The sequence below is a fragment of the Mauremys reevesii genome, linkage group 3 (genome assembly GCF_016161935.1).
Source record: "Mauremys reevesii isolate NIE-2019 linkage group 3, ASM1616193v1, whole genome shotgun sequence".
Classification (NCBI taxonomy): domain Eukaryota; kingdom Metazoa; phylum Chordata; order Testudines; family Geoemydidae; genus Mauremys; species Mauremys reevesii.
Window position 1 is genome coordinate 63,781,234 of NC_052625.1, and position 22,003 is coordinate 63,803,236.

General features: G+C 53.5%; 1 protein-coding gene across 1 annotated transcript; it reads left to right on the forward strand.

Moving 5' to 3' along the window:
- Positions 1-1,289: 1,289 nt before the first annotated feature.
- NFKBIE (NFKB inhibitor epsilon) lies at positions 1,290-18,511 on the forward strand. The gene is made up of 6 exons (XM_039532672.1): positions 1,290-2,082; positions 14,280-14,382; positions 14,986-15,208; positions 15,411-15,499; positions 15,911-16,159; positions 16,531-18,511. The coding sequence occupies exons 1-6, from the start codon at positions 1,730-1,732 to the stop codon at positions 16,594-16,596; spliced, it is 1,083 nt and encodes a 360-aa protein (XP_039388606.1). The 5' UTR covers positions 1,290-1,729; the 3' UTR covers positions 16,597-18,511.
- Positions 18,512-22,003: the final 3,492 nt, after the last annotated feature.

Below are 22,003 nucleotides of genomic sequence, written 5' to 3' on the forward strand. Positions count from 1 at the left end.
CAATCCTGTAATGGCTGTGGTGAGGGGGGTGGCCTAGTTTGGACCTTCGAGATCTCCTCCGTACCTAAACTGATATGCAGCATTGAGAGACAGTGTTACACAGTGGTTATAGCTCTGGTCTAGACAGGCACAAGTCTGGAAGCCAGGACTCCCAGTTCTATTTCCAGCACTGTCACTAATGTGCGACTTTGGGTTAACCACCTTACCTCTTTGTGCTTTAGCCTCTGTATCTGTAGACTAGAATAATTCTATATAGCTAGACAGAGATTATAGGCACCACCTATGTGTAATGTTGGCTGACACATCCCATTACATAGGCGGCCAAGATCGTGTAGGATTAAATTGGTTAACACGTGCATGTCTGTAAAGCAAATCTGGTTTGCTCCCACCAGTGTCATTGGTAAACGGCTTATTCAGTATAATTTCCTGCACACGCTATCCTACGCCAGCCTTGTCACCCACACAGCCTAGCCAGCTCCCTGCTCACTCTACCGCGGACGGGTGTTATTTAAGGAGCCCAAAATCATCACCAGGGGGAGGAGGCAGGCCCAGAACAGCTTAACAAACGCAACCCACAGCTGGGAACTGGCTGGGTAAAAACATCTCGGGCCCAGGGAGCATCTTTCACACTCACACGGATTTTCTCTCACCCCGAGCCGCACGCACACAAATTTAGGCAGCCGCGGGGAGGGGACGCAAGCCGAAGCTTTCTAAAAAAAACCTAACGAGGAGTCCTGGTGGCACCTGAGAGGCTTACTCAGTGTTAAAAAAAAAGAGGAGTACTTGTGGCACCTTAAAGACTAACAAATTTATTTAAGCATGAGCTTTCGTGAGCTACAGCTCACTTCTTCGGATGCATAGAATGGAACACACAGACAGGGGATATTTATACACACAGAGAACATGAAAAGGTGGAAGTATGCATACCAACAGGCAGAGTCTAATCAATTGAGTTGTTTGTTTTGCCCTTCCCCTTAAGGGGCTGCGTGCTAAGCTGTCCACCTCTGGAGCCAGCCACGTCCCAGGCCGGACACTGCCCAGAGTCACAAAGGACGCCCCCTCCCATGTTAATCTTCGCATGGAAACAGCCCTGCAAGCTCGGGGGGCGACGGATATTAGCAGCTTGGCTCCTGGCAGTGGGGGTGGGGGCAGCACAGAGAGATCCCTCTGGCTCTGGGCGGGGAGGGGTGCCCAGCGCCGTGTGTGGGGTGGCCTGGCAGCAGGGAGCGTGACGGGCTGCCAGGGGCGTGTCGGTGGCGGGGGAATCCCGCCCGGCAGCTGCCGGGGCCAGCGAGGCGTGGCGCGGGCTGACACTGGCTCAGGAGGGAAGCGCCTTCCGGGTTAGGGGAGGCGGGGCTCCGGGCTCAGACCGAGCTAGGTTTGCGCTCGGCCCGGGCAGCGTCTCCATTCGGCTCCGGCTCGCCCGCCCGCCGGGCATGACACCGCCGCGGCCCCTGCTCGCCTTCCGGCCAAGGACCCTGCCCCGGCCAGGCCTCTAAGCGCCCCCTCCCTGGTCCCGCCTCCCCTTCAAGCCCGCTGCAGATCCCCCCCTTTGCACCCCCCAGCCCGGCCCCGGCTCCCCCTTTGCACCCCCAGCCCGGCTTCCCCCCGCTCCTGTCCGAGATCCAGCGCCCCCCCCCCGCGCCCTCTCGTTGACGCAGACTCTTGCCCCCTCCGCCGGGTGCTTGGGGGGTGAGCGACCCCACTGCGCGCCCGCTGCCCCCGCACCATGTCTGGGACGCGGGGCTCGGAGAGGAAGGAGAGCTCGGAGCTGGAAGAAGGGCAATATGACTCGGGCATCTACTCGATCCCCTCCATCCGCTCCCTGCCCGGCCCGCCGGAGGAAGGGGAGCACCCGCCGGGCCTCGGGGACACGCTGCAGAAGGACTCCGGCCCCCTGGGCAAAGAGGGAGCAGACACCCTGGAAGCGGAGGAGAGGATCGACTCTTCCTACGGCTCGGCCTCCCTGACCGAGCCCCTGGCCGCGCTGGGGCAGCTCCCCGAGGAGGAAGCAGAAGCCCTGGAGGGGCTCAGCCAGCAGCAGCTGGAGGCGCTCACCTACATCTCGGAGGATGGCGACACGTGAGTGACCTTGTGGCTAGTGCTGCTCGCCCCCAGGCCCGGGAGGGATACCATAGGGAGGGGAAACTAGTTTCTGTGGCCCCATCCGTCCTTGGCCTCTGAGAGCAAGGGAGCCAGTTAGTCCTGCTTGTGGTGGTGGCTGTGATGTGGACACTTGTCCCTTGGGAACTGAGCAGCTCACCTCACACAGGGCCACCAAACAGCCATTACATGCAAATGACTCCCAGCCACTGCTGTTCTGCAGTCTCATTGACACTAGTGCCTCAGAGGTGAGCGGTTCTGTGTCCCATTCCCTCCCCAGCCTTCCCTCCCCGCCTGGCATTGGTTGAGTCTGACACCAAGAGATAAGAAGCTGTATGTCTTTAGTGAAATGTGCCCGGTATTTAACAATTAATCTAAGACTGGGCTAGATCAAATGGAACAAGCAGAGAGAAAAAGAAATTGCACAAATCCATTTACTTCTCAGATCTGAGCTGTGGGACATGCAGACAGAGTTAGGGGTCTGGATGGGATGTGTGGTTGGAATGATACAGAAATACATGTGACAGTGAGAAGCTGAGTTTCTTCTTGTTTTGTGGCTGCCAGGAAAATGGGAGGCAGGTTCCATGTACAAAAATCTTTTCACCTGTGAAAACTCAAAAGCCCAAAGCTCTGGCAGCAAGGGAGATGACTCACCTGCACAGGCTGTTTTAGGTTGTAGCCACGTGACCAAATCCGCTATGTTGGAGAAAACCTGATTATGAAACACTTCAGTTCCCTCTATGCAGCTGGATTGAACCATGTTGGGGGTATATGGGTAAACTGGCTACAGCATAACATGTAGCTCATATTCCTAGACCTAAAATGCCTTTGCAGGTTCTGTGGCTGAAGCTGATTCAGTTTGTAAGGAATTTTTGTGCACCTAAAGAGGCAATTGCCTAACCCTGTATCCCTTCTACTCCCCTGTTACAGCTTTAGGTGCTATTAGCCTCTCTAAGGCCTAGTTTATACTTACAAATCAGATTGAGCTGTCATGCGGTGCTGTGAAAATTTCCACACAGCACCGTAGTTAGTTTGACCTAATCTGATTCCCGGGTGTAGACTGTGCTAGGTTGATGGAAGATTTCCTCATCTAGACAAGCCCTACATGCTGTGACTTTGGTGTGTGCCAGGGGATCATTGTTTTCCATTCCGCACTGTGTCTAGGAGATGGAATCCATTGGAGAGGCTTCTGCTGAATTATCTGGTTCCATCTTGTAAGGTGCCTGAACCTGTTGCTTGTCATACTGGCATCAGACCCCATCATAAACCTTCTACTAACTGGAGAAGCAATTAACCAATGGTGTCACTTTTCGCTCCCTCTAGACAGGAGGCAGCTTTCCAGAGCTCTGCAAATGGCTGCAGCTGTACTAGTGCATGTGCTCTCTCTTTCCCCCTCTCCTTTAGATTGCTAGTGCAATTTAAAACAGGAAATCTTCAAAGAGAGTGTGTGTGTGGGGGGGTGTCTGCTACTTATGGGGAGGCCTTTGTGAGTTAGTGCTTAGAGAAGTGGAACTGAGTCTGAACTCCTGGGTTAGATCCCTAGACCCTAACTCTGAGAGGGAGTGTGTAGTGCAGGGGTAGGCAACCTATGGCACAGGTACCGAAGGCAGCACACAAGCTGATGTTCAGTGGCACACTCACTACATGGGTCCTGGCCACCGGTCCCGGAGGACTCTGCATTTTAATTTAATTTTAAATGAAGTTTCTTAAACATTTTTAAAACCTTATTTACTTTACATACAACAATAGTTTAGTTATATATTATAGACTTAGAGAAAGAGACCTTCTAAAAACGTTAAAATGTATTACTGGCACGCGAAACCTTAAATTAGAGTGACTAAATGAAGACTCGGCACAGCACTTCTGAAAGGTTGACGACCCCTGGTGTAGTGTTTAGAGCAGTGAGGCTGGACTCCTGCATGCTATTCCCGACGCACCTGGGCCGCGTGCTGAGCACTCACAATTCCAGTTGAACTCAGTGGGTACAAGTGCTCAGCACCTCCCTTGTGTTCTCAGTTTTTCTGTGTGTAAAACGAGGCTAATAATACTTACAAGGCTTAATGGATGAATGAAAGGGGCCAGGGCCCAGGGTTATTTTTTGTTGTTCTAGGGAGGCAGAGAAGATGACCCAATAGGCCTCTTCTGTTTCTGATTGTAGATTGCCCAGGAGCAGCAAGAGGAGAATTTCAGTTTTCCCATCACATGCCTTGCTTGAATTCATCCCGTGAGGCAGGGCCTGGGCTAGCATTAGAACCTCCGGTGATTATTTCTCAGAAGGTTCATTGAGCAATAGCACTTCCTTGTAACCATTCTAATTATGAACACAAAAGTCCAGGGTTTAGAGCTAGTAGTTCCTGTTTCTTCAGCTGTCTGTGTTGATTCAGTCCCTGATCCTGAGTGGGTGAACCATCCATGGTCTGGTGGGGGTAGAATGTGCTGTTGGATGTCCAGTGTCTTTCCTGCAATGCACTTTCTTATGGGTCATCGGGAGCTCTGTCGTCAGTCTGACAGTTGTGATGAAAGTTCATCAGTGGAGACAGAGATGAACTTGTTACTGGCCACTTGAAATCCCATCAGGAGCCTCTCATGGAAACATGCTTCAAAGGGTGTAATTGATGTAGATTGGGAGCCAAAACTGTGCCTGCAGAACTGAACCAGCTCTGCTCTGAAAACAAGAAGGGGTTCTGATGAGGCAGGAGGGGTTAACGTGTTAGCCAGCCTGCCCTGGAGAAATGGGTCTGATCACAAGTGAAATGAGTTAGGCCTCTGCCTAATCCTTGGTGGACATTTGATTGAGTTACAAAATCTACTGCATAACTGATAGTTTCTGGTTTGGAGATGCCAGGACTAGAATAGCAGGGGGGCTGCAGGTCACGATTGAGGTATATTGGCCAAGCTGGAATAGTAGGAATGCTGCAGGTCAGGAGTGAGGGATCAGCAAAGTTGTGGGGTGGGAGTATTCAAGGACTGGACTAGCAAGAAGTACTGCAGTCAGGAATGAGGAATGCCAAGGAGGATTGTGGGTCAGGATTGAGATGTGTTAGCAGAACTGGATGGGTGAGATTAGACTCAATCTCTGGAATAGCAGGGGGCTACAAGCCAGGACAGAGAGATGTTGGCTGAGCTCTAGCTGGGGGTTGTTTGACATGGCAGGAGACGTGCTCCTGTGGTGGGCTGCTCCCAGGCATGCCAGCATTATCCTCTGCCTGGTAATGTCCGGCTTCTCCTCTTGAACTGACAGTTTGTCTCTGCTAAATTGGATCCCAGGGGACTGACTCTCTGTGGAAGTTGGAGAGGGGTTTTCCAGCCTGGAAAAGGTCTGGCTGGCTCTGGGCAGGCCAGAAAGTAATGCTTTATTTGTGTCCTGGGCTCCTAATGAACTCACCCTCTTCTTAGGGAGTGACTTGGAGAAACTCCCTGCCTCTTGCCCTCACCAGGGAGCTGCAGAAAGAGAGTGGAACAGGCTGCCCGTTGTTTTTAATGGGGGATGAGAGAGGATTTTCATTCACATTCCTGCTCTGGGCAACCCCTGCACCACCACTAATAAAGTGATGCTGACTGCTTTCCCCACGCCTGTAGAGATGAAGTGGATCCACTGGCATGGAGTTCATGCCTCAGTTTCCCCCATGTGTTCCAAGTCAAAGGTATTTCCTCTTCCCGTTCTCACCCTCTTGGGCTAATACTCCGGGGCAGCCAAAACATGGCCCCTGGAGTTCCACCAGGCGGAGGCCTATACCTCCAACACAGGTGGGTTTATTGGAAATCTCCAATTACATTTGGATGAATAGACTACATATCCCAGCCTGCAATGCTCCACCTTGCCCTGAGTAACCAGGCCCCACTGCATGATGGGAGCCCTAGTGCTCACAGGGTTCGCCTCCATATGCAAGAGCAGGTGGCAGCCCCTATCTTCAAAGTAGGGGTGTGGTGTCTGCAGCCCCCTCACTTGGGCAAAGCTCAGGGGTCCCCAGCTCAGCCCGCTGCCTGGGAAACAGGCTCAGCGTGGGGCCAGAGCTATTTTGGTCGCGCCGAGGTCTGTCTGTGTGGTGTCTCAGAGGAGGAGGGGAAGCCTCACTTCCTCCCCCGAAGTGCAGTTAGTGTTGGGAAATCACGTGCTGGTGACTGAGGGTTGATAACAAGGGATCAAAGTGGGTGCATGAGTTAATCCACATTCCAGTCCCAGGGGAGATGCAGTTCTAGTCTTCTCTATGGGTGGTGGTGGCTAAGGCTGATGGGCATTTTTCTTGCTTTGCCTGGGATGTTTAGCTCTGGGCTGCTTTCAACTGTTCAGTAATCACCGTGTGCCCTAGGCCCCCCGCTGAGTGTCTCAGAGATGAGGCAAGGTCAGCAGCTCCCCACAGTGACTGAAGGCAAGAGACCAGCTGCCAGCACATGGCCTACTGTGCTGTCCTGAAGCCGTGTTCTTGCAGCAGCATGGGCGAGATTGTGCACATTCAAAGTCACTGCTCCTACGCTATCGCTCACTCATCCCCTCCAGGAGGGCGTTCATAGTACTGATTGTGCCATTCAGTTTCACACCACAGTATGTTCAAAAGAGGGAAAAGAATCACTGGCGCCGGGAAAACCCTGGGCAAGCTAGTTGGAGTTCAAAGAAGGGCAAGTAAAGAAGGGTCAGGAGGACTGAGTTATGGGGAAAGATTTAAAAAGCCTGGCTATGGGATGACCGGGGGAAGATGTGTGAATTTGCCATTCTCCGCAGGACATTGCTGCCCAGGAGGGGATGGGTTGGAATTAAGCAAATGGAGATTTAAGCTGAATCACAGAAAAGCTTCCAGACACTGGGACATATTAGGCTAAGATCAGCTCCCAAGGGATGGTTTAGAAGCCCCAGTAGCTCAAAATCAAACTGTAATAAATGAATATTAGAGACCAATCCTTCCCTGGCCCTTGCAGGACTGGATGGTCAAACAGGGCTTTCCACCTCTATCGTCTATGATTCTAACAGGTGACTCTTCGGCTGGTCAGACAGAACACAGAATATCTCCTTCCGGTGGGGTTTGGTGTTGGGAACGTAACTTTCTCTCGTTTCGAGCAGTCTGGAGCCAGAGGTGCCAGTGTCTTTATATGAGGTCGATCACATGTCCAGCTAACTCATTCACCTAGGGAATCACTAGACTGCACGTTCCACTGCTGCTTCATGTGCTCTGGGCTGCACGTGTAGGGGATTCAAGAGGCCAGCTGCCCTTGTTTAGAAGGGACACTCCCAGCTCTAGGCTTAACTAGGCTTAAAACCAAACAAAAGGTTAGTAAATCTGCAACAGGGAACAATCCTGGATGGGATCTAATGGGGCTTCCCTGGGCCAGGTTCTGCCACCCTTATGTTGGGTAGCACGCTTGAGTCATCCTGTTGTTTTCAGTGGGGCTGCCCACAGAGTAGGGTACCATTCAGTGTGAGGAAGGTTAGCCCAGTCTGAGCCTGTGGTGCTTGTACATCCATTTTTCACTCCTTTTCTCCTCTATTATTCTGGGGTGCTTCCCCCTCCCATAGATTGTAATGGCCTTAAAAAGTCTGTCCCTGTGTGGGGTTTGGGATGGTAGAAGGGAGGGATCCTATTCCCCATAAGAAGGCCATAAAGAGGCCTCCTGCTTCCATTTCCCTAGCTGACTCTCCTCCTCCTCCTTCCTGGAATGTACTCAGGAGTGTTTGGCCTTTCCCACAGGACCCACTCATACACAAAGAGCCTTCTGCTCTGATGGTTTGGCCTCCAGGTTCCAGCCAGGGTGGCAATACCCCTTCCCCCAACACTGGCAGCAGCACTGGCGCTGTCTCTCTTCAGATGTCATTGCATTGGTCACATGTCACAGCTGTAAAAGCTGGAGATGTGGGTATTTTTAATGGTAGCTCAGACTGTGCAGAGATTGAAGCATTCGCCCAGGAGAGATTCCCACTTTCCTGGGTGAGTGGATTTTTCATGCCTGGGCCTTGCCTCTAGCAGGGAACTTTCCATTCGCCTTTATCCCATGCTTGTCTTCTCTCTCACCCCAAACCATCTCCTGCTGTTGAAACTGGAGGATAGTGATTGAAGGACATTGGCAGAAATGTGTGTGGGGAGCTCAGGGCTGGAATGGTGGGGAGGGCAGAGGCTGTGGGTCAGAAGTGAGGTGGGCCATCAGGGCTGTTGGTGGGGAGCCCAGGACTGCAATAGCAGAGATGCTGTAGGTCAGGTGTGAGATGCATTGGCAGAGTTGTGTGGTAAAGGTTCCTGCTGTTCAGTTTCTGTTCGCGGAGGAAGGGGTTAGCAGGGCAGGTTAAAAGGGAGAACAGGATAACTGGAATTCCCCTGCTGCTCTCCTCAGGAATGTGTGCTCTGTTTTCCAAATCTTCCTGCTGCTGGCTCTATTTCCTCCTTTCCTCCCATGAACATTTAAGTGTTTACTGCAAACACTGGTATTTGCATGATTTCCCATGCCTCTGCTGGGAGAGAGCAGGGAGAAGAGTGTGAATTTTCTCTTTAATGTGTGGGCAGGAAGCAGGGGTGGGGATGGCAGTTATATAGAACAAATAATGTCAGCTGTTTGATCCCTTGTTCTGGATACTTGTAGGCGGAGTGGATGGATGGGACTGCAGGGCAGTGCCACCTGACTAGGGATCTCAAAGCCCTTTACGAATGGGAATAAATTAAGATTCCCAGCCCCTCCCAGATCGGGGTCTGCATTACCAACCCCATTTCTTGGAGGGGAGAGACTGAGGCACAAAGCCTAAGTGTTTCCCCAAGGTCTGATAGCAAGTCAATGGCAGAAGTGGGAACAGAGCCCAGGATCCTAGTCCCTTACTCTAACCGCAGTGAATCTGTGGGGATGCTAAAGCTTTTCTTGCCATGTGATTGGGATTGTCCCCCCAAGCGTAGAAGCCATAGTTCTCAAGTCATCCTCTCTCTGCTTTTTCCCTCTTTCGGGTCCATGAGCTGCTTGGAGCAGGGTGTAGAACCATCCAAAGCTGTGTGTGGTGTCAGGCTGTGTTGTAATTGATCCAGGACCATCCACCATGTTACAGCAGTGGCTGTGCTGCATGCTGAGCCCCCTGGGAGATTCTCGGGAATAGAACTCTGACCCTCCTGCTCCAACTGGGTCTCTCCCAGTTCAGCTAAAAATAATCTCCATTAGCTGCTCATGGGTTCAGATCCCCATGAGGGAGCAGTACAGATGCTGTGACCCACAGCTGAGTGCTCTGGATCCCCTGCAGCAGAGGGTGGTGATGAATGTATGTTTGCATCTGCGTTCTCTCTTTGCCTGTCTGACTAGTTCATTACAATATTATTATTTCTGCTGCAATAGAACCTAGAGGCCCCAACTGAGATTGTGCCTAACACAACAGGGCCCCGGGACAAACACGGAGCTGGCAATTTCAATAGACCAGGGAAACAAATGGTACGAGAGGAAATGGAGGCTGAGGAAGGGGAAGGGTCCCCTTGCCCGAGATCACTTAGCATACTGGTGGCAGGTCTGAATGACCTATCCACGGGGCCACACTACCATCGCCCTTTGCAGTTCCATCAGCCCCCTTAACTGCCCTCCTGCACACACCCCTTTCCCAATGCAACAGCCTACTACATCAATCATCCACAACTGCTAGTGCTGGGGGCAGAATAAGCTGGTGGAAGGGTGAAAGGGGCAGAGTTAAGGGTGCAGTGTCTGGTAGCTGTGGCAATGAGAAGGCACATGCCTGCAGGTGAAGGAGTAGAGGGTATATTTTGCTGGTGGCTTGCCTGCCCATTTCCTTGCTTTTGGGGTTTGTGTTAAGTGTGTGGGTTTTTTTTTTTTTTTGGCAACTTCAACTGCTTGGCAAAAAAGTCTTCTTTATGTTAATAATTGTGGTGGTAGTCATGTCGGTCCCAGGGTATTAGCGACAAGGTGGGTGAGGAAATATCTTTTATTGGACCAACTTCTGTTGGGGAGAGAGAAAAGCTTTCCAGCTACATAGAGTTCTTCCTCAGGTGTGAGTTTGGGTCTTGTCCTCTTGGCTGTGGGATGAGGCAGCTGGCCAGGCCAGTGGTATTCTTGGAGCTGTATGGTCATCATTAGCAATATTGAGGCCTAGGAAAACGTAAACAAGGCTGAGGCCTCCATGCCTCACGCTTATCAGGGTCAGGGGGTTTCCACTTTGGCACAACATAATCCTGACCCCTCACTTGCATCATCATGACGCCTCATTCTGTAACAGGGCCGAGACACCAATCTCTCATGCCGCTGGCTCATCCCTCAGCTCTGGTTCTGCACGCGGAGGACTTGAGACAGTTGGGATCTCGATCATGTGGCAGTCCTTGACTTCCTGAAACAGGCATAAAGGGGGAAAAAAATGCAGAAATGAGACTCTGGGAGACAGAGTGCAGGGGGAGGGAAAATACTCCCAACTAGGCATGTCCTGGATGGCACCAACTTCCCGGTGAAAGTCCCAGGCACTGATTCAGCAAGACTAGCAACCCACTGCATGTCCCTATTGCCTTTACAAGGCAGATCTCAAAGAACTCTACAGGGCTTTAAAGGTGGGGCAGTCGTATTCCCTGTTTAACAGGCAGGGAAGGTGAGTCCCCTCACTCGGCCAGGGTCATGCAGCGCAGTTGCGTTAAACCCAAACCGTTCTACTGAGAGCTGGGGGCGGATCAACAGACTTGGGTTTTCAGCCTTAAGCGTGTGACTGGCCCACCTTTCCCCGGCTACCAGTTCTGGGTATGACGTGGTGCATGTGTTTTAGGGGGGTGGGGGATTCCTGTGGGTGTGGATTGGCTTGGTAGGAATTGCAGAGGGCTCCATGTACTTTCACGCCAGGCCTGGCCTCAGTCCCCTGGGAGTTGTTTGGCTCTGAAAAGTGAAAGCAGCAGAAGTTTAAAGTTCAGTCAGAATTGCCCTGGAAAGTCCCATGTCCGTCTGCTGGGACTTCTTATCTAGTGCATAGGAGCAAGGCCGTGCCTATAGCCCTGCTGAAGGCAGGGGGACTGGGAGGGACGCAATGGGAGCTGGCTTATAGAATCAGGGGCTGTCCCTGGTAAATGGAGAGGGAGGCCAGCCCAGCTGCAGGAGCCACCAAGGACTTTGTCTACACTGAGGTTACCTGGTAGTCCCCCAGTGCCTTTTCCCTGGTGTTGGTAATGGTGCAATTGCTAGGTAAATGGGGCCCAGATGCTTTCACCGCCATGCCTGCTGAGCTACACACACCTCTGCCAATGCACCTCTGTCATGACCAGCAGCCTCCACAGCCCCCCTTCCTCCAGTGCCGTCCAGTGGAAACCTTGCTCTCCCCCCCCCCCCCCCCAACCAGAAGCTGGTTCCAGTAGGTATTTTCCTTGCTGAATGCCCCACATGCACAGCTGTCAATTGTTCTTCCCCCTACGCTGGGAGCTCTAGCTGTGCAGGGGGCCCTGGCCCCCTCCCCCACCCCTATTTGTTGCTCAAACTGTGGGTGGCCACTCCCTCCAGTGCAGCGGGGGAATTCCCCATGCCCATGTGACCTGGGGTTTCCCCCGGGGCAATGCAGTAAGGCACAGACGCTTGGCTTGGCTCTTCCTGCTGCTCATTCTGCCGCAAGGGGACCAGCTTGGGGTCCCCTGGATCCTGGCTGCTGACAGACCCGAGCTTCTGTCCCTGCTCAGCAATGAGGTCGGGATAAGCTTCCAGCATTGCCCAGAAGAAGGCACCAAAGTCGCCCCCTGTAGAACTCCTCCAGACCAAACTAGTCCGTCCCTCCCTCCATCCTTACCAGCCACGTCGGTCACCAAGCCCAGTGTGTCATCCAGGACACTTGTCCCTCCACCTTCCACGCCCTCCCCTGGGGGCGCCCCAGCACTCCAGCCTTTACCCTGCGGTAGTCCCCTTAGGGGAGCTGCCGAGACCAGACGGGTTGAGGTGCCCCCAGTAAATGAGCAGCACCCCTTATCTTACTCGCGAACAGCAGCTCCTCCATGCCTGGCCCGTGGTGGCACCTGGACAGGGCGCAGCTGGTGAAAGCTGAGCCCAGGTGTGACGGAGCACTGCTGGCACCTCCTCTATAACTTTGGGACTCCTCAGTGCTGTTAGTGCCCAAGTGGCTCCCCCCTCGCTCCCGTCTGCAACCAGCCAGAAGATTGTGTCCTTTCCAGTGAGACCCCCCACACTACTTTGCCCGTTCCTGGCCCTGTTACTGCAACACACTGTGAAGCCACCTGCCCTGAGAGCCGGGTGCTAACGGGCCCCTAACAAAGCCACCATCCCCACCACTGCATCAGCCTGGTCCTCTGCTCTGCAGTGAATGCCGAGTCCGGTTCAAGGACCCTGCGGTGGTGTGCAGAGCCTTCCCTGAGGTTGGGCCTAGCTCCCCTGGCAATCAGCTTTCCCCGCACCACTGGGCCGTCCTGCACCATGTGGGAGCCAGAGCTCTGGCAGGAGCTGGCCTCAGTCTGGAACTGCCTCCCACAGGAGATCAGAGACCTCACTGTGAACAGAACGAAATGCAAAACTTGCCTCTCACTTAGCCTGTAGCACACATGCAACCACCCCCTCATTCTCACCCCCTCCCGCGCTGTACACGCTAACCCAGCTCTCCGTCCCGCAGCCTGGGAGCAGGGCCTTGAAGACAGAGTGGAGTTACTGTTTCTATCTTTAAATGCCTTGGAGGTGCTCAGATGCCAGGGGGATGGGGGCCAGGTTTAGCTTGGGAGGGGGTTCATGGCTCTGCTTGGGGGTGGCTTTTGGCGCTGAAGTAATGACAGGCATTCTGTGCGGGGCTGGAAATTCCCTTCAAGTGTCTCACTCTTGTTCTGACTGCTCAGGGTGCGACAAGGACCGGTGTGAAACTCGCACGAGTGCGGCTCGTGGGATCTCACACGTGTCTCTTGGTGTCTGGGGCCCTGGGCTCTGGTCTTCTGCGCAGATTTCTGTGGGAGCTGAGAGTTGGGCCTAGGTGGGGCTGCCGGCTTTAGCAGACAGTGGCGGGTGCTGAGTCCTGGTAGATCTAGTTCCATCTGGTCAGCCGTGCCCCCTAACCCAGCACTGGTGCTCCCATTTGGGGTGTGGGGGGCTGGGAATCCAGTTCTGGTTTTTCTCTCTCCTCCTGCGGCCCCTGGCCCAGTTCATTCCCAGAGCAGTCAGAGCCGGGGCAAATCACCCTGGCTCAGTGGATGAGGGTATTTGAAGAATCCAGCTCTGGCTGCTGTCCTAGCACTGGGACTCCAGAGAATGGCAGGTGGTCTTTAGCTAATCTCCTGGATCCCTCCCCGAGCTGTGTCCCACGCCCCTGCTGCCTGCCCTTGAGCCAGGAAAGCAGAAGTGCTGTGGCTGCAGGGAGGGGGAGGGAGTGGAATTCCCCTACCAGCTGCTGGCCAGCACTAGGTTGTGATTCTGTTGCTGCAGCATCTCCCTGGGTCTGGGGGATGTATTCCAGGCTCCCTAGGCCCTTGGGTTTGTGTCCCAGCAGGAAGGACTCTACCCTTCCTGCATCTGAGAGTCTTTATGGGTTACTGGGTCTGGGTCTCGGACAGGAGCTGGAGGGCTAAGCTCTCATGGGCTCTGCAGGGGCCTAAGGATCCCCTCACTCTGCTAATAGGACTTGGGATTCACTCTGGCCTGCTTAGCTACCTCTCTGGCTGCTGAGCTGGCAAGGGGTGGGAGGGACCTCTATTGTCTGTGAGGCTCTTTGGACTCCTAGGATGAATGGGGTCCCTTCTGCCCACGATCTGTCCCAGGCTGCCTCTCTGTGGACCCCAATCTGCTTGCCCATCTAGAGTGTCTGCCTGGGACACCCGGGCTGGCTGCAGTGGGGACGACTGTCCTGAGCTCAGGTGGGGAATGGTTGGGGGCAGCAAAGAGCAAGGGGGTCACCTGGTAACACCCTTGCAAATGGGCTGCTCTGCCCACCCGGCCTGTGCTGGGGAGAGCCTGCTTGGAGAGTGGGTGTAGGCCGGTGAACCCACCATCACTGAACCTGTTTCTCTAAGTGGCATGTTGGCAGGGAGCTGCTCCATTTCCTTCTGCCCGACACCAGGAATTGGGCACCCTGGGGATCCGCTCCCCTGGTTGGGTGGGTATGTCCGTGCCAGGCTGATGTGGCGTGGGCATTGAGGGGTTCCTCTCCCAGCTCCAGGGCTGGGGGCATGGAAGTGTTTCTCTCTGTGGGGTACCAGTGTGGGAGTGACAGGCTGGCGCCATGTAGGAACCGCAGCACTGACCCATCTCCTCCTCTGCAGGCTGCTGCACCTGGCAATCATCCATAGCTTCCCAGCACTGGCATTCTTCTGCATCACCCACCTGCCCACGGAGGTGCTCGAGATCCAGAACGACTTGTTCCAGGTGCGTGCGTGTGCGCGCGCTCCAATCCAGGTCATCCCCCGCCAGCCCTCAGGAATGGCCTGGCATGTGAACCTGTCCAGATTAGCCATTCCCCACACCCCCGTTTCCCCAGACCCTGGCCTTGTTCCTCACACCCTCAAGGCTAGTGCCTGGGCCCCCCTGGGTTCTGTGATGCTCTCACCCCCAGGGTCAGCACTGTAGGTATTTGGGGTGCCTTGGTTGAAGCAAGTCATGGAGACAGCTGCCTTTGGCTGGTGTGTAGGGTACCCAGATAGGACCCTGAAAATGCAGACGCTCAGGCTGGCACTATATGCAGCCCCATAGTTATCAGAGGTTCCAAGCCAACATGAGCACCCCTGTGGGTGGAGCTGCCTGCATTTCCCCTCCCCTCCCCTCCCCCCCGAGTGAAGTCTGCAGTGTTCCCACTTCCCCTACCCAGGGGAGGCTGTGGGGTTGGTAGCTTCTGCTATTCCCATGGGCCCTGCTGGGATTGGTCCACTGCATGATGGCCTTGCTGTCATCCCCTGCCAACTACCCCAACCAGTGGGATCCCTGTGTCCTCCCGATGCCGCCCCTGACCCCTCACTGTCTTGCTGCCCACAGACCCCACTTCACCTGGCCGTGTACCTTGAGCAGCCCACCGTGGTGAGGGCACTGATCCACAATGGGGTGAACCTGGCCCTGCAAGACCGCAACGGCAATACCCCTCTGCACGTGGCCTGCGAGCAGCAGAACCTACAGTGTGCCAAGCAGCTGCTGCAGGAGCCAGGGGAGAGCACAGAGTCTCGAAGGAGCCTGCAGGACCTGCAGCTCCAGAACTGGCAAGGTGAGGAGCAAGGCAGGGGTGCCAGAGGCAGTGCCCGGCTCCATTGCTGCAGGGTAGGCGTGTGATGGGCGCAGAAACCGTCTGTTTGTTCAGTGTTTGTGCTAAGCACTAGATAATGGGGCCCTGGTCTGCAACTGGGGCTCCTCGGCGCTACAGGAATACAGTACAATAATAGCTGCCTCTGGGTCTCTCTCCTCCGCAGGCTTAGCCTGTCTGCACATCAGCACCTTGAAGGGGAACCTGCAGCTGATGAAACTGCTGCTGCGGAGTGGAGCTGACATTAACGTCCAGGTAGTACACAGGCTGGTGGGTGAGGGCAGCGGGCCTTGGCACTGCCAGCTGTATTGCTCTGTGCACCTTCCCCAGATCAGTATCCTGAGGAGTCCCTCTAGCCTCCCAGTTTCTGGAAGCTGGTTCCCCAGGTGGCAGCAGGTTTGATGGGGCATGGGCCCTGGTGGGCACCAGACTCCCAAGTGGAGTTCCCAGCTCCATGCCACTGTTCTCCTGAGCAGAGAGAAGTCTCCAGATCTGCCTGGTGGCAGGCAGGGGGCAGGGCCAGCAGGCTGGTGGCAGGTGCCCATTGTGATGCAGTCTGTGTGCCCCATCGGGGTTCCATCCCCTCGCCCTGTGCCCTACGCTGGCAGCTGCAGGGGTGGGACAAAGCAGGGCCCATTCTAACACCCTGGGCACTGCTGATTACAGGACGGCACAAGTGGGAAGACGCCCCTGCACCTGGCAGTGGAGAGCCGTGACCGCGAGGCAGTTCAGTACCTGCTCAGCAAGGGGGCCCACGTGGATGCCCTGATGTACAACGGCTGCACCCCGCTACACCTGGCCGTGGGCAGGAAGGATGCTGCCATGGCAGCCATACTGTACCATTCGGGGGCCGACACCCTGCTGAGGAACATGGAAGACGAGACCGCCCAGGACCTGGCCGACGGCAATGACGACGTGAGTCTGACCATGCGCTCTCCTGTGAGGAAACACGTGGTGGGGTGTCCAGGGAGGAGGCTGTGACCCTGGGACAGGAGTGTTGGAGATGGTGGGTGAGCCAGTGCAGGAGGCAGCACTGTAGGGCTCAGGGCAGGAGCAGCAGCTTGCAGTTGCCCTGTCTGTCCCCACCTCGCTCAGAGCGGCATGGCAATGGGCTGTGTACTCTCATCAGCACTAACCCCCCATTAGCTGTGCACTTCCCCTGGGGTGCCTGGGCTGGCTGGGCTGTGTTGGCCCCGGCTTGAGATGCAGTCAGTTCCCGCGGAGCATGCTCTCCCCTAGCCTCTCCAGCACTAACCCTGATCTCTCCATGTCCTTTGCCTTGACAGCTCCTTGCCCTCCTGCCTTTCGATGACCTGAAGATCTCGGGAAAGCTGGTGGTGTGCTCCGACTGAGCAACCAGACTCTGACTTCTGGGGCCGCCCCAGCGCCCTTGGCTCCCCACACCTGATGGGACCCCACTGACCCAGCCATGGCACTACAGCTGGCAGAAGCAGAGCTGGCTCAGGAAATCATTCCCCTTGTAGCAGCCTCCATGGCCCCCGACTCTCCACCCGAACTCCCTTCCCTGAGCAGTTGGAAGTTGGAGGAAGTTTTATGCGCTGCATGAGACCCTCAGATGGTGCCTTCGGGGTGGCGGCTGCTGTTGCTGCTCTTTCCCCTGCCTGCAATGGGAGTAGCCAGCAGGGGGCTCTGGTCTCAGACTGCATGGAGGAGCAGCTGGGAGGGGGTGTTTCCTGGTCCCAGATTGTGCAGTGGGGAGTGCTTTTTCCCCCCCACACCTCCAGACACTGCTGGAGCAGTTGCAGGGGCTCCCACTGCCCTTCCCCGGGAGACACAGACTCTCATAAACCCTTCTTCTCTACCGCCAAGATTTGGACCTTATGATTCCCTCAGTGACCATCAGGGGCTGCATGCTCTGACTTCTTGCCGCCTGAAGGCTTCAGCACCCCCAGGAGCAGAATTGCCCCGTACCCCAGCCAGCCCCTCCCCCAGCAAGGAGGGAGCTGGGCCAGATGGGACATGAAGATGAGCAGGAGGGAGCCGCCCTCCTGTGGGCGGGGCTGGGTGGGGAGGTACAGGTCTCCTTCTGGGGCAGGGCCCATCTGCCTCTTCCCAAGATAATCAGATTCCCTGTCTGTCTCCCTATGTGAGCCTAGCTTAGCTAATGCTGCTCCCTGCTTGGGCAGTTCCATCCAGCCAACCCACACTCCCAGCTGCAGTCATAGCTGGACTCGCAGAGGAAGGAGGGGCTGGGAGACCTGGTGTTTTATTCCCAGCTCTGCTGCTGAGTGGCTGCATCACCCTGGACAAAGTGCCTGTCCCTGCCTCGTGCCTCAGTTTCCCCCTCTGAAAGGGTGCGGGGCAGTGCACACAGGCTTGTGTGTGGGTAGCTTAGTCCATTGACAACAGTAAAGGACCTGGAGATTCTCCAGTGAAAGAGGCTGGAGAGGGGCCCAGGGTTCTTCCCTGATGATTAGTCACTTCCCCTCTTGGGGCTGCCATGTTTCTGCCCACCCCACCCCCGGCATGGCTGCCTCTCTGTGGCAGGTGTGTAGATAGTGCCAGTGACCCCATCTGAGCTGGCGACAGTCTCAGCTCGCTGCTGTCATTGGGTGGGGGCAAGTCCTGGATGGCGCAATCGCCCGGGATGCTCTGGAGGGCCTGCTCCTTTCTCCCCAGTTCTTGGAGGGGCAGCTGCAATAGAGTTTTGCCAGGAAAAGCTGCAAAACCTCTTAGCAAGCACTTTTTGAGCCTTGGCGTGGCCTCTGCCTCCCCTCTGGGCAGCTCAAATCATTGGCTGTTTCTCTCCCCTACCCTTCCCCCCTGCATTTTAGCACTTACTCACACCGTCCTGTGGTCACAAAGGAGTTGTTTACTGGCCTCTGCTAAAATCTAGTGGCAACGGCTCTGGGGCTGCTCAGACTAGCTCCATCTTCATTTTGATGTGATTGGTGGGGGTCTGCCCAGGACTAGAACAGTGTAGGGGGGGATGTCAGAGAAGAGCTAGAGGGAAATTATTTTTCAAAGGGGGAGCCTTTGAAAATAATCATCTCAGGAAAAAAACCCACACAAAAATCTGTTCTGTTCTGCCCCCTTGTGGCTGTTGATGATATTGCGGCACCTCCCCTACGTTGCTAGGTCTCAGTGCTGAACCCCTGGCAAGGTGTGGCTTGTTGAATGCTCTGGTGCCTGGGAAGGGGGAGCTCTGGTGTTGTGCTAAGGAAGCACTGATGGCCTGAGCTGTTGCCGATGGTTAGGGAGGGGTCATTCAAATGTTATTTAATGAATAAAATAATCACTCCTCTAGCAAATGATCTCTGTGTTGATACCACTCTCCTCCCCCTCCCTCATGGCTTTGTGCAGAGGAAGCAGCGAGCCCACGGTGGCTGCCACTGCTCAGCCCCCAAAGGAAGTACCCCCAAAGGAGCTGGGGTGAAGATGCACCATCCTGTTGCCAGTGCTGGAGCTGTGGTTCTGGAAATACATGTGCCCAGAGCCTGTTGGTGGAGGCTGACCACCAGTGTGTGGGGGCGGTGCCTGGAGAAGTCTGGGTGCCAGGCTTGAGCGCTGCCCACTCGGTTCTTGTCCCAAAGGCAAACAAACAAACTGGCCTTTTGTTGGCTAAGTTGCACTTGGATCATTCCAAAGGGCTTTCTGCAGGAGCCTGTGTGGCTCAGAGAACTGAAGTGAGAGCAGGGGCCTGGCAGTCAACACTTCTGGGCTCTATTCTCAAGGGGGGCGGGGGGAGTGTGGGCTGGTGTCTCACAAAACTGGGTGACTGGGCAACAAAGTTGCAGATGAAATTCAGTGTTGCTAAATGCACACTGGAAAACATAATCCCAACTATACATACAAAATTATGGGGTCTAAATTAGCTGCTACCACTCAAGAAAGATCATAGTGTCACTGGGGATAGTTCTCTGAAAACATCTGCTCAATGGGCAGTGGCTATCACAAAAGGTAACGATGTTAACCATTTGGAAAGGGATACATTAGAAAATATAATGCCACTATAAATCCATGGTATGCCACACCTTGAATACTGTGTGCACTTCTGGTTGCCCCATCTCAAATAGGATATATGAGAAATGGAAAAGGTACAGAGGACAACCAAAATAATTAAGGGTATGGAACAGCTTCCATAGGAGGAGACATTAAAAAGACTAGGACTTCAGCTTAGAAAAGAGACCCCTAAGGGGGATATGAGAAAGGTCTATGAAATCATTAATGATGTGGAGAAAATGAATAAGGAAGTGTTATTCACCAATGAAATGAATAGGCACCATGTTTAAAACAAATCAATGGATGTACTCCTCACAGCACACAGTCACCCTGTGGAACTGGTTGAGGGCATGTTGTGAAAGCTAATGCTATAATGGGATTTTAAAAAGAATTTGATAAGCTCATAGGAGGCTAGGTCCATCGCTGGCTGTTAGGTGGTCATGGGCACAACCCCATGTTCTGGATGGCCCGAGCCTGGGCCTCTGACTGCCAGAAGCGGGGACTGGATTGATCGCTTGATAGTTGTCTCCTCCTGCTTGTTCCCTTTGAAGCAGCTGGCACCAGCCACCTTTGGAAGACAGGATATTCTGCTAGACTGTGGGGAGGGATAGCTCAGTGGTTTGAGCATTGGCCTGCTAAACTCAGGGTTGTGAATTCAATCCTAGAGGGGGCCACTTAGGGATATGGGGCAAAAATAAATAAAAATAATAATTGGGGATTGGTCCTGCCTTGAGCAGGGTCCCTTCCAATCCTGATATTCTATGGCCCATTACCCAGAATGGCCATTCTGATGGCTAGGGGAGGAGGCTGGCAGCCAGGGCTGTAGGCCTCTATTCCTCAGTTATCTCTGCAACCACTTTACTATGTTCCTAGGTGAGTAAATTCCTCCTCGGGTGCCTCAGCATCCTACTCTATACATGGGGAAACTGATGCCCTCCCCTTCCTGAAGTGGAGTGGGCAAAGCACCTGAAATCCTGTGATTGGGCTAGGAAAGGGCAAAGGCTCTTCCTTCTGTGGAGCATTTCATCTCTAGGCCACAGGTTCAAAGTGTCAAAGTTAGACTCAGGACTCACAGTTTGTCAGACCACTCTGTTTTATTAGCACAGCGCTCTGCTAATAACACCCAGATAATATGAGCACCATGCAAGACACAAACTATCTTATTTATACAGATAAAGGGTGAGAACTTAACAAGATAACAAAGGAAGCAGAATCAGATAAGTTTACTTGGGCTAGGCATGCATATCTTATTTCCTTACTATTACCCATCTTCTGTTAATGTTTCGCCATTAGCACCATTGTTTATGCCTAATGTTTCTTTTCCTGGCACCTGTATTTCAACATTTCTTATTTCTGCTTAAAGGTACATACAACATTTCTTTAATCCATTCTTATTTTTACAATATAATTCATTCTACTTTCACAATCCCTCCTTTTGGTCAAGCTCACGCCATGACCAAAATTTTACTGGGTTCCACGTATTAACCGTTCTTTATCTCTTTGTTCATCAGCAATATTCAAAATCATCATATTAGCACTCTGTTCTGGGGCAGTCACCTGAGTGGCATGCCTTACACAATTTTGGGTACAACAGGAGACTAACTGAAAACATACAAAAATTATTAGGATTCCAAACAGGATAGTCAGGGCTCCCTGAAACAACCAGTTTCCTATGCCAGAGAATACTTAGCCACTTCCATAAAGAACTTGGCTCTTCATGGGGAAGATATGTGATTTGTTCTAAGTGGCTAGCATGATCTATTACCTCATTGGTATCGTCAGGTATAAACACACAACATTGTTTTCCAATGAGAGCACAGGTCCCTCCTTTGGCCGCCAGCACTATGTACAATGCCTGACGGTTTTGGAGGCCACCTGTCGGATTGCCCCTGTTTCTTTGGCCAGGGCTCTTAAACTTTCTCCAGTTTTATTTGCCATTATTTTAACTACTTCTTTTAACCTCAGGAGCCTTTTTTTTTTTTTTGCCTGGTGTATTACTCCCCCAAGTGGGTTAAAGGAACTGCCAATAGTCTCTTCCCAGGTGTCATTACTGTTCCATATTGTGTTAAACGGACAAGGTCCTCCAGTGAGGTCTGGGGAATTGAGTGGGATAGCCAGGACAGGAACATCAGTTTGAGAGTGGGCTGGGATGTGGCTGCAGACCCAGCATTTAGAAATATTAAGGGTCTGAGCTATCCACACTTGCTGCTGGATAAAAGAATTGTCATTGTGGACTCCCCAGACCTTCAGACACCAACAGCCGAGGAACAGGCACCACCAGAGGCGCATGTTGGAGGCAGGGCCCTTCTGGTTCTGACAACCTCAACTGAGGGAACTGTAGTCACAGTTTTATGTCCACCAGGCAGCAGGCGCTAGGCTCACTACTGCTTTTTCTTGGGCCTTGCTTTAGGTCGTCGTCTGCTTCTGGCAACCCTTACGAGAACATAGATTGTAAGGTATTGCAGGCTGTTCCTCTACGTCATCTTCTGGAGTCAAAATTGACTCTGCGTGGTCCTGAGGTGATGATTGGTTCGCTGGGGGTGGTGCATTCTTACACGGCAAAGCATGTATTCATGCTGCGGATGCCAGACAGTTTAACAGCCATCTGGGTAGTAAGCAGTGCCTGATGATTCTTTGATACTTTTTAAGTCTTTTTGCTTCTTTCCTTGACTCTGGCTATAACAATGGCCTTCACACCTTATCTTTTCCTGATGCATTCATTCCTCATTCACACAAACAGATTGAGAATACAAACAGTAGTATTTTATATCGAGCAAAAAGGCATTGCAAATTAAA

Bases quoted from the DNA above. Each gene is read 5' to 3' on its own strand.
- NFKBIE (XM_039532672.1), top strand. From the start codon at position 1,730: ATGTCTGGGACGCGGGGCTCGGAGAGGAAGGAGAGCTCGGAGCTGGAA. The intron at 2,083-14,279 runs GTGAGTGACCTT...CCTCCTCTGCAG, and splicing joins ATCTCGGAGGATGGCGACAC to GCTGCTGCACCTGGCAATCA. The intron at 14,383-14,985 runs GTGCGTGCGTGT...TGCTGCCCACAG, and splicing joins TCCAGAACGACTTGTTCCAG to ACCCCACTTCACCTGGCCGT.